General features: G+C 39.4%; 1 protein-coding gene across 3 annotated transcripts in view; it reads right to left on the bottom strand.

The window, feature by feature from the left end:
* The window catches only part of LOC133476611 (hexokinase-1-like), a 55,449-nt gene that overhangs the window by 18,359 nt on the left and 20,113 nt on the right, over positions 1-16,977 (bottom strand). The window contains exons 2-3 of one of the 3 annotated variants that reach the window (XM_061770233.1): positions 9,453-9,566; positions 4,715-4,877 (exon numbers count right to left, since the gene is read on the bottom strand). In XM_061770233.1, the coding sequence (XP_061626217.1) occupies positions 4,715-4,877; positions 9,453-9,506 (217 nt within the window). In that variant the 5' untranslated portion in view covers positions 9,507-9,566. Of the gene's footprint in view, positions 1-4,714; positions 4,878-9,139; positions 9,427-9,452; positions 9,567-16,977 lie in introns of those variants that run through there. The other 2 variants (XM_061770232.1, XM_061770235.1) reach the window with 2 other exon arrangements.

The following is a 16,977-nucleotide window of genomic DNA, read 5'->3' as shown; positions in this document are numbered from 1 at the left end:
TTATTTAAACATTGTGGTGACTTTTCTTTTTTGCCTTAAGCAGGCAGGTAGGTAGGTAGTTATTCCGGAATTATGTGTGGCACACAAATAGCAGCTAACTGTTGCACAATATGCTCTCAGCTCTATCACTGCCCCCCCTGTCGTAATTATAAACCAACAAAATTGAGTAGGTTCAAGACTCACCTGGACGTCTACCACAAAAATGCTATTTCGTTTGAAGGTGATTGTGTTAAGTCTATGGTACAGCTACACATCGTATTATTTATTGATAGACACCATCTTTTCATTTGATTTATTTTCAGATTTAAAAAAAAATATATATAGGCAAATGCAGTCGGGATTGGAGGGCTGCAGCACATTTCCATTGCTCTGTCTGCCATAAAACAATCCTCAGAAGAAGTGAGGCAAGGGAAAATTCGTCGCATGTCTACGTAGGCTGCCGAGACTCCCTCGAAGCCTGATCTACCGCTGTCTATCCCTGTCCCGCTGAATTTGTGTACCGAACTCTCTCCTTCTTCAGTTCAGCAGAGCCCAACTACTGCACTGTCCTCCGCACTCCCAAAAACTGATGTCTCTCCCTCGCCAGTGATCAGACCTCCCACTACACATGAACACACAAGTGCCCCTGTTGTTAAAAAAAGAAAAAAAAGAAAAGAAAATCTCCCCATCGTTTACATGAAGAACATAGCAAAACACATTGTAAGGAAAGATCATTTAAAAAGTGTCGGTCGGTGTGGACCATAAAAATGGCAACAACAAAAAAAGCTGTAGTACATTAAAAATGTGTGCTAACTATGAATACTACATTTGTGAAATTAGTTACATTCTTTAGTATGAAAAAAGTAAACCCCTCATTTATAAATGTAGGTTTCAAAAGGTGAGTAAATACCAAGAAAAAAAATAATACGTCTGCATACTGTTCTATGATGCAGCAGAGAATACAAATATTACTTTTTTCCTTGAAAATATGTTTTTTTGTTTTCAAGCTATTTATGTCTGATTGCTTAAATGGAGCAAAATAATTCCACAGTTGAAGAGTAAATTTGACATTTATCAAAGTACAGTAGACTTAACGAGGGATCGCAGGCGAGCTTTCTGTTGCTAATTAACCAATATGGAACCATGGCGAACTCTGATTTGAATGTGTCTGTCATTCGTTTTTATTTAAGCCTCAAAAAATTATATGAAGTGAAATACGTTTAACTCTGAGGAGTCCATCTACCGTTTTTCAAGACGCTTTCAATCAAGTGTTGAGTGAATTACAAATAAAAGATTAAAACGCTTAAAGCGGGAACGGAAGGCATATGTAAATGAAGTATTCAGTGCACGACACTGTACATAATTGTCTAAAAGGCTGACACCGGAAATGGAAGACCGTTTTATTTTCAAAGTATTCCATTTCCTTCCGAAAACGCGGAAACCGGAAATGGAAATGGCTTTTATTTTGGAAATTCTTCTTCTTAGTTCCGGGCCTGAGTGCGGTCTGCAGCCAGACTCTCTTGGGGGCGAGGCTGCTTTGATTCTCTTGGCCCGTTGCAACACGCTCGTTAAGGCGACACGACCTACTTTACTTCTAACTAAGTCAGCAAAAATAAAGCAGCGTCGCCAACCGGTCGAGAGAACGCCGGACAGGTTAGAAATTGTGACGCATTCAGTAGTCCTAACTTCAAATACAAATTTTACGCGTGCGAATTATTTCGTGACAAGCAAGCTCACTGTTTGCATTTTACAGGTAAAATAAATCAATAGTCCTTTGTAGATGAATAAATGCGCCATAAAATTACATGAAATGAAATTATTATTAATCATCCTGCACATTTTTCAGATACTGTGCTTAGTGTTAACATTCTATTTGCATAAATGTCATTCTTAGCTGTCACTCAAATGAGGAGTTTCAGAACCAAAAAAAAAAAAAAAAAAAAAGACAATTTACACATACATACACACACACAATTTGGATGCACACTTTTTTTCTTAATGCATTGTTGAGGTATCTAATTGGGATTCTTAGTACTGTATAACATGTTCAGAAATACTTCCATTATAATTCTTACACTTAAATTTAAATAGCGATACATACCATAACGTGAAGGTGTTCAATTTATACCATGCTATGATTTTTATGCCCTATCGCGCAGCCCTACTTTGAACCATCTTGTGCACTACTCACAAAACGTTAGGGATACAGTGAACCCCCGCAATTTGTAATTTGGCATTTGCAAATTCCCCTAATAGCTGTTTTTTTTTTTTTTTTTTTTTAAATCTATCCTTTTTTTGTTTGCTGAAAAACTAACCCATTCACTGTTTTTTCTGCACAATCTTCTGGGATCTTGGTGCCAGAGAACTAGTTAGAGTGAGTTTTGGAGCTTCATTTAAGCAAAAGTAGCACTTTGCCACCATCTTGTGGCATATATAGGGAATTATAACCCTTTTTAAGGGGGTGGTGGCAAATACATAGTTTAACTATTTGGAGCAGGACTAGGCAAATAGTGGGGGAACACAGAATTGTATTTTCATGATGAGCCTAAAATGCACAAGGGTTAGGGTTATAGGGGCTTAGGCAATTTGGATTTGAACCAGCGAATTCCAGTATTCATACTTTGACAAAGTCTTACTAAGCCCGTCGTCCAAATGAGCCCCAATGGAAGAAGGAATTCGAGACAGTTGGGTGACTCTTGCAAGAATGTCGAGTTTTCGTCCTTATGTGTAGGCAGAGCATGGCAGCGAAATTTGATGACTCGCCATGAAACACAAATATACAGCGCCTGAAATAACGCGTCACTATTTTTCTCGTTAAATCTATTTTTCCAAAGTTGCCGTTGACATAAAAACGTCACCAGATGTTGGGAACAACCCAAGTAATCCACACATACAAAGAAAGTAGAAGAAATACACAAATCAATTAAGTTGTGCGTAATAATGTGAAATGACACAGGGGAAAAGTATTGAACATGCCAACTGGTATTTATTGAATTCCTTGTACAAAACACTTTGTTTGCAATGACAGCTTCAAGGCGCCTCCTGTATGGAGAAACTAGTCGCATGCATTGCTCTGGTGTGATTTGGGCCAATTCCTCCACACAAGCAGTCTTCAAATCTTGAAGGTTCCGTGGGCTTCTTTTATGGACCATGAGTTTCATTTATTTCCATAGATCTTCGATTGGATTCAAGTCAGTTGATTGGCTGGGCCATTCTAGCATCTTGATTTTTTTTACCCCTTTGAAACCAATTGAGAGTTTCCTTGGCAGTATGTTTTGGATCATTATCCTGCTGAAATGTCCACCCTCATTTCGTTTTCATCATCCTCGTAGATGGCAGCAGATTTTTGTCTCTGTAGATTTGCCCATTCAGCCTTCCTTCAATAATGTGAAGTTTACCAGTACCATTTGTTGAAAGGCAGCCCTACACCACCATGTCCCCACCTCCGAACTTCACTGTTGGTCTGGTGTTTTAGGGTGATGTGCAGTGCCATTTCTCCTCCAGACGTGGTGTACATTATGACATCCAAAGAGTTCAATTTTGCTCTCATCAGACCAGACTATATTCTCCCAGTATTTAACTAGCTTGTTCAGCAAACTTCAAATGAGCTTTGACATGCTTTTTTTTTTTTTCTTTTTCAGCAATTGGGTCTTGCATGGCGAACGTGCATACAGGCCATGGCGGTGGAGTGCATTACTCAGTGTTTTGACAACAGTATCTGCTAACTCCAGGTCTTTTTGAAGGTCTCGACAGGTGGTCCTTGGCTCTCGGACAACTCTTCTGATTATTCTTTGCACTCCTCTGTCAGAAATCTTGTGAGCAGCACCCGATTGAGGCAAATTTATGGTGTTATGATTGGCTTTCCACTTACGTATATTATGGCCCCAACTGTGGTCACCGGAACATTCAGAAGCTTAGATATACGCCTGTAACCAATGCCATCGTTATGTTTTGCAACAATTAGTTTGCGATGGTCTCGAGACAGCTCTTTGCTCTTACCTTGGCAATGAGACCTTTTTTTACGCCATCATGTCCTGACTGAACCAGCTGATGTTTATTTGCACTGACAAGGGCCTGGATTGCTGTTTGATTATTGATAGATTTTAGGTGTTGTCTTGGCTTCCCATGCCTTTTTGCACCTCCCTTTCTTCAGGTGTCCAATACTTTTTCCCTGTGTCATTTCACATTTTTACACACAGCTTAATTTCTGAGCATATTCGTTCTACTTTCTTTGCATGTATGGATTACTTGGGTTGTTCCCAACATCTCGTGAAATTTTCAGGCCAATAGCACCTTTGGACGTATATTTAGTGAGAAAAATGGTGACGTGTTAAATACAGGTACTTATTTCAGCCGCTGTATTAGGAGCGTGCACCACAAAGATAGAAGAAGACAAAACAGCCCCTGACACCAGTTTAACTGATCCGACACGAAATTTGTTGGCCAAAAAAAGTCTCAAGGATGCATGACTGAATTTTTACAGAAAGTCAGTCATTTTGGGCAAATTCCAGGCCACGTATTTTGACGTACTCGGAATCGGGTATCATAGACAGATTGAGGCGATGCTAAATTGAGAGAGAATCTTTAGTTTTGGTCATAGCATGCAGGCAGAGCTTGGCAGCTAAATTTGATGCCTGTGCATCAATAATATGCTTATTATTCACGAAAAATACGACTAAATGAACTAATATATGTTGATTTGTTGTTGTTGTTGTTGTTTTTTTCGCCCCTCTACCTGATCCGTCAGGGATGGACCTGACAAAGGTGGGCAGCATCTTGACGGTGGCGGTGGGGTTGGTGCCGTGGCCGAGGCCGTCCTCCATCTCCCGGCGGAAGCGGTTCATGATGTCCTTGAGCGTCTCATCAGACAACCGCATGGAGTAGAGGTACTTGTCGATCTGGGGACGCAAAAGCAACAAGTTCGGTAAGCGGTCACTTAACGTCAGTAACCACTCAGGGGCAGCACTGAGAAGATGAAAATGGAACGTAAACCTTTTAGATCATCGTTATATACATTTTAGAGTAATAGGTGTGCAACAAACTACTGGATGAAGTATTTCTTTGAATTACATTTTTAGTGTGACGTCGCTGATGTCACGGGATGTTTCGTACTCCTTGAACACTGGCAGCTAGATCGATTCCACACAACACACAGATGTAATTGCGGCGGACTAATATGGGAGCGCATTGGCCGGAGGTTCCGCCTGTCACAGGAGTTGACGAGACCAGAAAAAAACACTTCCGCCACTTCTGCTGTTAAGAAGTAACTGTACTTTTGTCGTACACCAGCCCGACTGGTTAGCGCATTTTATTGTTTTATTTTATTTTTTTTATTGATGTTCATGCTGTGGTTTAAAAAAATTGTTATTTACTCAGTACTTGAGTCATTATTTCACTGTGTACTTTTTCCCCTCAAGTAATTTTTGGAAGGACTACTTTTTTACTTTTACTTGAGTCACATTATTGCCAAGTAACAGTACTCTTACTTGAGTACAATATTTGGCTACTCTACCCACCTCTGGAGCGGACATCCTCTATTGTTACTCTTACGTTTAAGCAACACTTTTTCTCATCAGATCAGCCCGTGTCGTATTTGTTGCTCCGGTCTTTTGCATTTCGGCGTTGAGGTGCTGCGGGTCATGGACCTGGTTGTGGTCCCAGCGGAACCGCGAAGCACACGTAACATCAGCGACAAGAGTTGATCCGCTAGTACATTTTGTATTCATTTTGAAACATGCCTACAATTATCTAATTAGTTTATGGATGTTAATGTTAAATGTATTAAGCCACGGAGAGATCTTAGGGATTATGTCATAACATAGATGAACTAACTTCAAATTTAGAAATGGACAATAAAAACAGAAAAATATTATGATTAACATTTTCCTGAGGGATACATTTGGGATTAGCCTTTGAAGTTGGTAATAGTGAAAAATGAAGTGAAACAGACAATGATTTGAGTCAATCCTTTTCCAGAATGAGAGTGCTTAAAGAGGAGGACGCTATTCATGTGGCACAGCTTGAAGCAGCCATCAGGTGAAGGTGGAGGTGGAGATGGGCCAGGCTCAAGTTGGAGGCCAAAACAAGAAAACAAAGAAGTGAGGCAAATTGATTTTTAATCTTAAATGTGCGGTGTAAATAAGTCTTTCTGCGTGAAGACTTTTTTGTTTGTTTGTTTGTTTTTTGCCTCATTGTACTCTTCAGATTCGCGGGCGTGCTGGAGCCTATCCCAGCTATCATCGGGCAGGAGGCGGGGTTTCACCCTGAATCGGTTGCCAGCCAATCGCAGGGCACATACAAACAAACAACCATTCGCACTCACGTACACACCTACGGGCAATTTAGACTCTGCTTAATTTATGTTAAAATAAAAACAATTTTCTGCGGGGGTCCCGGGGGATCCCACCAGACCCCCCTACAGCAGACCCCTCTTGCTGTTTGTCACCTTTTTCATGCCTTTGGTGTTTGCATGTCTGTATTCCTTAATTTAATTTTACTTTTATAATTTAATTTTACAATTATGAAGTTAAATGGCGGCACGCTGAACGACTGGTTTGAGTGTCTGCCTCACAATTCTGAGGACCCGGGTTCAATCCCCGGCCCCGCCTGTGTGGAGTTTGCATGTTCTCCCCGAGCCTGCGTGGCTTTTCTCCGGGCACTCCGGTTGCCTCCCACATCCCAAAAACATGCATGGTAGGTTAATTGACAACAATTGCCCATAGGTGTGGATGTCAGTGCAAATGGTTGTTTGTTTGTATGTGCCCTGCGATGGGCTGGCAACCAGTTCAGGGTGTACCCCGCCTCCTGCCCGATGATAGAATGGGATAAAAAAAAATTAAAGGGAAAAAACACAATAAGATAGCAAAATACTTCTACTCTCTATTAATGATTCTGCATTAGGACACTCTCATAACTTACATGTATTGTTAAAAAAAAAAAAAAAAGTGAATACATGATTGATTGAGTTGACATGCAAACCACCTTAACAAACATTACCATCAACTGAATTCAACACAAGGTCGTTTTTTAATGCTAAAATAAGAATAATGTCTCAACTTAAGGCACCGAACGGTTGAACTGTCGTCCAATCAGCACTTGAGGTATTTTTGTTGTTGTGGTGAAACATGACATGCAATCCCACAATCACATTTGTTCGTCACAGCGGTGACCTTTGGGGTGTTGCTATTATTAAACACTCATTAACATTGCACGCCGACCGGTCGATAAAGTCCCACGACCAAGTAATCCTTCCTATAAATGTAGGACGTTATGTTTAAAAATAATTTGTGCATTCTGTTTACGATTGTTCTCCATATACAATAACTTTTTTTAAATCATTTGTTTGATGTGCAATGTGTTTAAAACTCTTTCTAAACAACTACATACATTGTGTTTAAAATACACCAACACTGATTATGGAGTGCGTTGTTAAGGACAAAAAAAATAAATTGCGAGTGTTCAAGGCCACAGACAATCAGAGGGGGAAAAAAAACCCCAACATTGTTAAAGGCCTTAGTAGCTTTAACCATGCTGTGAAATCCCGCCTGCCTGATGTTGGCCCCAGTGGCCCACTTTCAGCACGTCATCATCACTTAATTTGCATCCACGTACGTCTACTGCACTGTGACAGCTACTCACTTTGAAAATTGACATTATTACATACCAGAATTTCTTCCAAGGTTTTTTTTTTTTTTTTTTTTTAGAAAATTTCATCTTAAGGTAATATGCTCATATTTCTTTCGATCTTTTTTTCCCCCTCTATAAACAGTATTTTTTTTCTAGGAAAATATTTATATTCTATCAAGAGGAAAGTTTAATTTTCTTGAAGAAAATTATGTTATGAGAATAAGGTCATGTTATTTTTTCAGAAATAATTTGTATGAATTTATTTCTATAGAAAAACGATATTACAAGAATAAGTTCATATTTTTTCCAAGTTAAAAGTTTTGTTTCATTCTCAATTCTTTTTGTAGAAAAAAAGTAAAACTATTATCGAAAAAAAAAATTAAAGGGCAAGGTTTTTTGTTTACTATTATGGGAAAAAAGTTAACTTTTGTAGGAACGTGATCTTATTTGTCTAGACTAATATACTTTTTTATTTTTTATTTTAAATGTTTTACCTGGAAAATATTTTCTCGAAATATGTAAGTAGTAAAAGGTAATATTTTTAGGGCATAAGTGTATTTGCGGAATAAAATATTTTTTTAGAGAAAAGGTTTTAAAATGTTTTGGTTTTTTTTTTAGAAATGGTCTTGATCTTAATCTTCTTGAATATTTTAGGGGGTAGTATAATTCCTTTAAAAAATATATTTGTATTTTTGTACAAAAAATATATTTTTGGAGAATTTGAAAAAAATCTCGAAAAGTTTATTTTTAGAGAAAAATGTTTGAGTTTTAGTCACAATTAATTTTTTTCATTTCAGTTTGAAAAAAGTTTTAAATTAGTTCATTTTTTGAGAAATATCTTCAATTTAATCTTTTGGAATAATGTGATTTTTTTATCGAGAAAAAAGGTTTGTAGTTTTCGAGAAAAACCTTTAGTCGAGAATCCTAAAAACATTATATTTTTTTGGTTCTTTGAGAAACAAATGTATTGCTTAAGAAATATTCTGGACTAATACAGTTTTTTTAGTTTGATCTTTCTTGAAAAATGAATAAAATGCCACCCCCCTTTTCCCCCAAAAAGCGACATTGCATCCGATTTGTGTCCCGGTGGCCTTCTTCTCGTCTTCCTTTCTGTGCACGTGCGTCTACTGCACTGTGACATCACAACCCTCGTGCCCCCTCCCTCGTTTACTAGTACAAGGCCCTCCCCCGATCCGCCATCCATGTCGCCGGTCTGTCATCTCACACACACACACACATTAGCACATTAGCACATTAGCACAGCACCTAGCGGCTGGCAGCTGATTTGTGCAAGGTCACATCCTGCCAACGTTTTTTTGCACTCGGGAGAAAGAATTGGGAATCTTCGGCAGGTTCCACCTGTGGGAGCCATCATGGAGCCATCCGTGTCAAGGACACACCGCTAACCTCCCAACAGCGCTACCGCGTCCATCCTCCTCCTCCCCCGCTTCTCCTTGTCTTTGCGCCTGCATCCACCCACCAGTTAACATGGCTACCTTACAAGACACAAGCAGTGTTTAGCAGCCTTTTTTACCTTTTTGAGTTGATCATCCTTTAACTCTGTGAAGTAGTAGGCCAAGAGCTGAGCCGCGATCATCCTGCCTTCCTTCCTTCCTTCCTTCCTGCCTGCCTGCCGGGATTGTCGAGAAGAAACTGCAAATCTGCCTGCTTGCTTATCCCCCCCCGCCGGAGTTTCCCGTCTTTTCCTTCCCACTGGTGGGTGAGGGTGGCTGCACGTAAAAGGGAAAAGTCGTGCCTGCGAGTCTGCAACTAACACTCACACTCTCTCAGTCACACACACGCAGAGAGGGCGGGAGGGAGGCTGGTTTTTGAGTGTGCCCACCCACCGACGTGTAGCAGCTCAGCCGTGGAACGGCATTCCCTCTGTGCCCTGCCCCCATCTCCCGTCCTGATTGGCTGTGCAGGAAGGATGTGCTGGGAAGCAGGAACGGGCGAAGAGCCTGGAAAAATTTCAGATTTTTTTTTCTTTCTTTCTTTTATTCAGAATGTCTTTTTTTTTATTCCAGAGAAAATGTTATTCTCTAGATTTGTTTAAAATTGAATTATTGGACAACAAAAAACATTCTGGAATTTCTCTCTGGTTTTTTTTTGTCAAAGATTTTTTAAATTCTACAAATGGCCTTTTTTGTTATACAATGTTATCTTAATCTTCTAGAATAATGCAATATTTTTCTAGAACAAGTTTAGATTTTTTTGTATATAGTTTTTCAAGTAAAAAAAATAATCCTTTCCTACGGTAGTTTTTTTCCCACCTAAAATGTTTTGTCTTCTGGATTATTTTTTTTTGCTTGTGAACAAGTCAATTTTTTCTCGATTTTTATTTTTATTTTGTTCCTTTTTTTTTTTAATTGCACAAAACTATTTTTCTGGAAGGTTTTCCTGGAAACTGTTTTTAAAAATCTGGAAACTGTCTGACATCATTCATGAAAGAGATCTTGTTTGGAAAAGTCCAAGAAAACCCAAACATAACAGACTGACGACATTTTAGGTACCTACGAAACAAGTGTCTGTCTCAAATACGTAAAGTCAAAGCAGATTTTTACCTGACTGAAATTTGTGACAGCACAAGCATTGTCTCCATGCTCAAAAGGCCATTGTGCTACTGAACACAATAAAGCGAAATGATAAGATTATTACAGACGAGAAAAGTATGCTAGACTCTTTTAACCAGCACTTTATATCTTCTGGGTTGGTCTTTGAGGAGGAAGCACCAGAAAAGGATTTCGCTCTGCCTGGGGAAAAAAACGTACCTTCTCGTTTTGATTTGGCACTTAGTACTAGAAAGAAGGTTAAATGCCACGAAATCATCTAGCCCTGATGGATTGGGTCCCTACTTTTTAATAATTGCTGCTGAACATATTACAGAACCTTTTGAAGTACATTTGCAATGTAACCATAGAAACTAGGGTAATACCTAGTGTTTGAAAGTCTGCATTTGTCACTCCTTTACTAAAAGGTGGTGGCCAATCAAATCCCAATCATTCTAGGCTGATATCCCAATTGTATTAGAGCTCATAAGTGACCAGTTGAAAGAGTTTTTATGGAAGGAAAAAAAAAAACACAGCACTGTAACTGCCACGATGAAAATGTTAAATGACATCGTAAGTGCGCTGAAGAAGATTGTGCTGCATTGTTTCTAGATCTGTCCGAAGGCTTTTGATACTGTTGACCACTGTGTCTTGTCCCAGAAATTCGCTAACTATTTGAGTGGCAGAACGGGAAAGGCTCATGTTCATGGTCATTGTTTAAAGCCCTTACCTATTCAAAATGGTCTCCTCCAGGGGTCCCTACTGGATCCCATTTTTATTTCACTATTCATATAAAAGTGTGATGTCAAATGTCAAAATATAACTGATGCCAAATTTCACTTTTATGCAGATGACACTATTTTATATTGTTCAGCTTCATCTGCGATCTGCCTTTATTGTGATCCAGAAAAGTTTTCATCGGTTGCACTTTGTACTCAATTCTAACAAAATGATTTCCAAGATCACGTAATAGAGATGTTTGTCAGATTTTTACACTAATTAAGAAAGTGATGAAATGAGTTCCTGTGTGTAAATACCTGGAATTTTATTAGGAAGAAAATGTTTCATGTCAACTGAGTGATTTTTTTTTTCTCAAAAGAATTTGAAATTTCAGAAATAGCCTTATTTTTTTGAGACAATGTTTTCCAATCTTCTAGAATAATACAGTCATTTTCTAGAAAATTGTATTTTCTAAAAAATGGTTTGTCTTTGTTATGAAAAAAATTCTAGTAAAAATATGAATTATGAATTATTAGAGAATCGAGAAAAGTCATTTTCTTTCTAGTTCTTTTTTTTTTTTAATAACTGTACCCATAAAAAATATTTTTCTGGGATGTTTTTCCAGAAACTTTTTCAAAATTAAAGAAATAGGCTTATTTTCCAAGAAAATGTTCTTTTAATCATTCAGACTCCAAAATTTTTTTTTTCTATATTTTTTTCAAGGTATGGTCTTGTTTTTTAGAAATATTTTATGAAGTAAAAATGAGAAATTCAAATGAATGTTTTTTTCTAAAATTAATTTTCTTGTACATTTTTAAAATGCCCTATCTTACAAAAACGGGGTCTGAAGTTGTATTTTATTCAGAAAGAAAAAATATCTCTAGTTTTTAGAAACAATTTAGAAACTAGAAAAAAAAGGTAATTTCATTGAAAACCTTTTTTCTTGGAAAAAAGAATTTCCTTCACAAAGTATTTTTTCTAAAATTTGTTTTCTTGTGAATTTTTTTGTCTTTTAAATGCCTTACTCTTTTGCCAAATGCTTTTAGAATGTTTATTATTCAAGAAAAAGGTTGTATTTTGTAGATTTTTGTATTTGAGTGAAATCACATTTTCCTACAAAGATTTCTCTGATTTTGGGGGGTTATAATCTCATGAGAATAATGTATTTTTTAAATCCACCCATCCATCCATTGTCTGAGCCGCTTCTCCTCACAAGGGTCACGGGCGTGCTGGAGCCTATCCCACCTATCATCGGGCAGGAGGCGGGGTACACCCTCAACTGGTTATCAGGCAATCGCAGGGCACATACAAACAAACAACCATTCGCACTCACATTCACACCTACGGGCAATTTAGAGTCGTCAATTAACCTAGCATGCATGTTTTTTGGGGGGAAACCGGAGTGCCCGGAGAAAAGCCACGCAGGCACGGGGAGAACATGCAAACTCCACACAGGCGGGGTCGGGGATTGAACCCCGGTCCTCAGAACTTTGAGTCAGACGCTCTAACCAGTCGCCCACCGTGCCAACTGTATTTTTAAAATGATTTTTCAAACTTTATTTATTTAATTTAGAAAATGCCATCATCTTACTGTTTTTATTAAAGAAAATATTTTATTTTGGTAGAATAGTTTTTTCTTTTTCTTTCAGGGTTTCGAGAGTGTCCCTTCCTGACATGTAGCAACTCGAAAGGGTATTTATTGGTGGCTTGCCCCCATGCACCATCTTGATTGGCTGAACAGGAAAGACATGTGGGGAGGAACCAATGGGGCAATGGGGGGGGGGGCCTTCTCCCAGTAAGCAAGAAGCTGCATTTGACTGATAACCCGCCATCCCTTCCCCCACCCCTACACTCGCTTTCCTGGTCGGCACGTCTCTCACGTTGCCACAGCAACCAAGGGTGGACGTGCGGCCAGGCAGGGAAGTCATGTGATGTCATGTGGTGTCATCATTACGTTTCCTGCTGCATCACCCGCAGCGTCGACGATGACGGCTTGATGGACTGCAGAGAGTGGGAAATTCTTAACGGCATAACTCCACTTAACAATCAATATCAGAGCCTCCATTTCAGTTGTCACAATACAGTCCACCTGTTTGTTTATAGATTTGTTTTGATTTTACATGAAATAATTTTACTTTAAACAATCTTACAAGAATAATGTCAGATTGTCTGAAGTAAAATCAATAATACTGTATATTTCTCGAGAATTATTGTTATTTGTTTTAAATGGCATAATCCAACCAGAAAAAGATTGTTACAAGAATAAAGTCTTGAATTGAAACCTCTCAACGGCCCGTAGGTGTGAACGTGCGTCTATATGTGCCCTCCGACTGGCTGGCGACCACTTCACGGTGTAAACTGCACCTCGCCCAAAGTTATCTGAGATAGGCTCCAGCACGCCCGCAACCCCAGTGAGGATAAGCAGTATGAAAAAAGGATATTTAGAAAAAGTCACTGGCTTTGTTCAATGAATGGAAAACCACCAGCGGACAATGAGCAAGGTGTCTGCTTGAAATGGTGAGCAAACACTCCACTCCTTCAAATAAAGAACTCAAAAGTGCAAACACACCCTGGATCATTTTGCTGCACTCCAAATGACTCCCAACTTGCATCATAAAGGACATTGATTCACTTTAGGTAGTTGGAACCGCTGCCTGTTTGTAGCTTAACATTAAATTGTCACAACCCCCTCCCCACAACCACCAACCACCAATATCCGCCCCCACCCCCCCTGGTTTACATCAAGAATCTGGCATGCAAAACTTCTGACGTGAGTCAACACTGGGAATGCGCTCCCTTCTTTTATTCCCCACATGCTTCAACCTGAACCCCCCCCCCCCCCAACACACACACACAAATACACCGTCACCCCTCCCCCACCTGCTTACAAGTGAAAGACGTTTGGGGGGCGGTGAGCCACCACGCTCCTGTCTGCTGTCATGGCTGCTTGAGGCCAGGGTGACCTTCCCCCAAAGACCTTTTTGTACTCCTGTATATGTGTGAATAGAATCGAAAAGCCTTTGTTAGCCCTACAATGGGGGAAATTCCGTGTTTGCAGCTGAAATATCTACACGCATATTTACAACATTGTGACATGAATAAATACAACCCCAATTCCAATGAAGTTGGGACGTTGTGTTAAACATAAGTCAAAACAGAATACAATGATTTGCAAATCATGTTCAACCTATATTTAATTGAATACACGACATAGACAAGATATTTAATGTTCAAACTGATCAACTTTATTCTTTTGAGCAAATAATCATTAACATAGAATTTTATGGCTGCAACACGTTCGATAAAAGCTGGGACAGGCTCATGTTTACCACTGTGTTACATCACCTTTTCTTTTAACAACATTCAATAAACGTTTGGGAACTGAGGACACGAATTGTTGAAGCTTTGGAGGTGGAATTCTTTCCCATTCTTGCTTGATGTACAGCTTCAGCTGTTCAACAGTCCGGGGTCTCCGTTGTCGTATTTTACGCTTCATAATGCGCCACACATTTTCAATGGGAGACAGGTCTGGAGCCCCATGGATGCTGGCTTTTGAACTTTGCGTCCATAACAGTCCGGATGGTTCTTTTCCTCTTTGGCGCGGAGGAGACGGCGTCCACAATTTCCAAAAACAATTTGAAATGTGGACTCGTCGGACCACAGAACACTTTCCCACTTTGCATCAGTGCATCTTAGATGAGCTCGGTCCCAGAGAACCCGGCGGCGTTTTTGATAAATGGCTTTTGCTTTGCATGGTAGAGTTTCAAGTTGCACTTACGGATTTAGCGCCGAACTGTATTTACTGACATCGGTTTTATGAAGTGTTCCTGAGCCCATGTGGTGATATCCTTTACACATTGGCCTTGCCGCTTACATGCAGTGATTTCTCCAGATTCTCTGAACCTTTCAATGATGATATGATATGGACCGTAGATGATGAAATCCCTAAATTCCTTGCAATTGTACGTTGAGGAACATTGTCCTTAAACTGTTCGACTATTTTCTCACACACTTGTTCACAGAGAGGTGAACCTCGCCCCATCTTTGCTTGTGAATGATTGAGCAATTCAGGGAAGCTCCTTTTCTACCCAATCATGGCACCCACCTGTTCCCAATGAGCCTGTTCACCTGTGGGATGTTCCAAACAGGTGTTTGATGAGCATTCCTCAACTTTCTCACTCTTTTTTGCCACCTCTCCTTGCTGTAGTGTTGTGTGTATACTCATAAAACTTCTATTTCACTTTATGAAGTCTATTTATTAATTGTGGGGGGTTTAACACGCAGACAACAAAGTATTCCCATTAAACTAGTAAAGAAAAGCACAAACATCAATTTAAAGGGCGACATCTGCATAAATCGGCACCAGCGTTGTCTGGACGGGTGTATGCGTAAAACTTCCTTCACGCCATCCAAAAGTGCATATTTGAGCTTTTGCAACTCGCTGCTCGGCAAGTTATCACGCTCCAATAATCTCTTTTATTCTCACAACCGACTGACCTCACACACACACACACACACAGGACGTCACTGTCAAATATTAACATTCTGTCAGCTATATGAACTCTCCAAGCATGGCTTTAAGTCATACTTTGAGGACCAGCAGAAGTTAATCATACAGCTGAGATAAAGTAAAACTACTCACCTGTTGAAGACAATCATAGTAGAGAAATAGGATGTTTTTTTGGTTTTGGTTGTTATGCATTTTTGTGTGTGCATTGTCCCTCCTTTACAGTGGCCTGGATGTGCAAAACAATATAACAAATGTGAAACACTGCAACATTACAGAAAACACAAAAACAAAACATGAAGCACTTCAACATTTCAGGAAACACAAAAACAAAAGCAGACACACTTTTACAAAAAAGATGAAACAAATTACAATTACACTTTTTGGATAAGTGTTTCTGATTTTGTTTTTGTGGTTCCTGAAATGTTAAAGTGTTTCGTCTTTTGTTTTTGTGTTTTGTGAAATGTTAGTGTTTCCTCTTTTGTTTTTGTTTTCTGAAAGTCTTTCACAATTTGTTACATTGTTTTGCATTTCTAGGCCACCGTACTCCTTGCTATCACTGGTTCGCTTAACAACAACAACAAATGCCAAAGAAAAATTCATCCATCCATTTTCTGAGCCGCTTCTCCTCACTAGGGTCGCGGGCGTGCTGGAGCCTATCCCAGGTATCATCGGGCAGAAGGCTGGGTACACCCTGAACTGGTTGCCAGCCAATCGCAGGGCACATACAAACAAACAACCATTCGCACTCACATTCACACCTACGGGCAATTTAGAGTTTGCAATTAACGTGCATGTTTTTGGGATGTGGGAGGAAATATTTTTACCAAACTTGAAAGGCAGGAGCTCCTTCTCTCTTCACAAAAATGTCATGTTCAGGAGTTGGCCGCCAGAGGGAAGTGTTGCACCGTGAACCCGTGCATTCGTCCTTAAGTTAAGATCAGCTGATGTTTGTCAGTGAGTGGCGTTAAAGCAGAGGAATTCAAACATGCTTTTATGAACCTCGGATGACATACGCTGTATTTTGGTCAAAACATTTATAAAATATTGTTAAAATGCCGGACTTTCTTTTTGTTTCCAAGAATGGCTTCTTGAGACTCTTTTGTGGGTCTGTTCATGGTAGACATGCCGACTCAATTTGAGGTTGTCAAGTGAACACTACTGAACCAAACATACATAAACGCTCGTCACACTTTGCTGCTATTGCCCACACACAAAGAGGATTACAAAAATCTCTCCATTTAGCCCTCTGTCTAGTTTACGTGGTTCAAATTTGGTAGCCATCAGACCTAATCTCTCGGAAGGTTTTTGAAGTACCCCTGGAAAAATGCGCAAAATGACCCTGAAATGGCCTCTTGCACCAAAAATGGTTGACTTCATGTGTCTTTTCTGGCGTGACTTCCTCAGACTTTTTTATGGGTCTACTATGATCGATATTGCTACCAAATTTCATGTTGGTAGGTGAAGCTTGCTTCAGTGGCTGAATTTCCCAAAACTTTAGGACTTTTTACTTTTTATAATTCCCAAAAGGAGCCTGAAATGGCAGCTTTAAAACAAAATGCTAGACTCTCTGTGTTTTTGGGGGTATGGCTTCGA

This window comes from Phyllopteryx taeniolatus, chromosome 4, assembly GCF_024500385.1.
Source record: "Phyllopteryx taeniolatus isolate TA_2022b chromosome 4, UOR_Ptae_1.2, whole genome shotgun sequence".
Classification (NCBI taxonomy): Eukaryota; Metazoa; Chordata; class Actinopteri; order Syngnathiformes; family Syngnathidae; genus Phyllopteryx; species Phyllopteryx taeniolatus.
The sequence above is the reverse complement of the archived record's forward strand: the minus strand, read 5'-3'. Positions and strand labels throughout refer to the sequence as shown.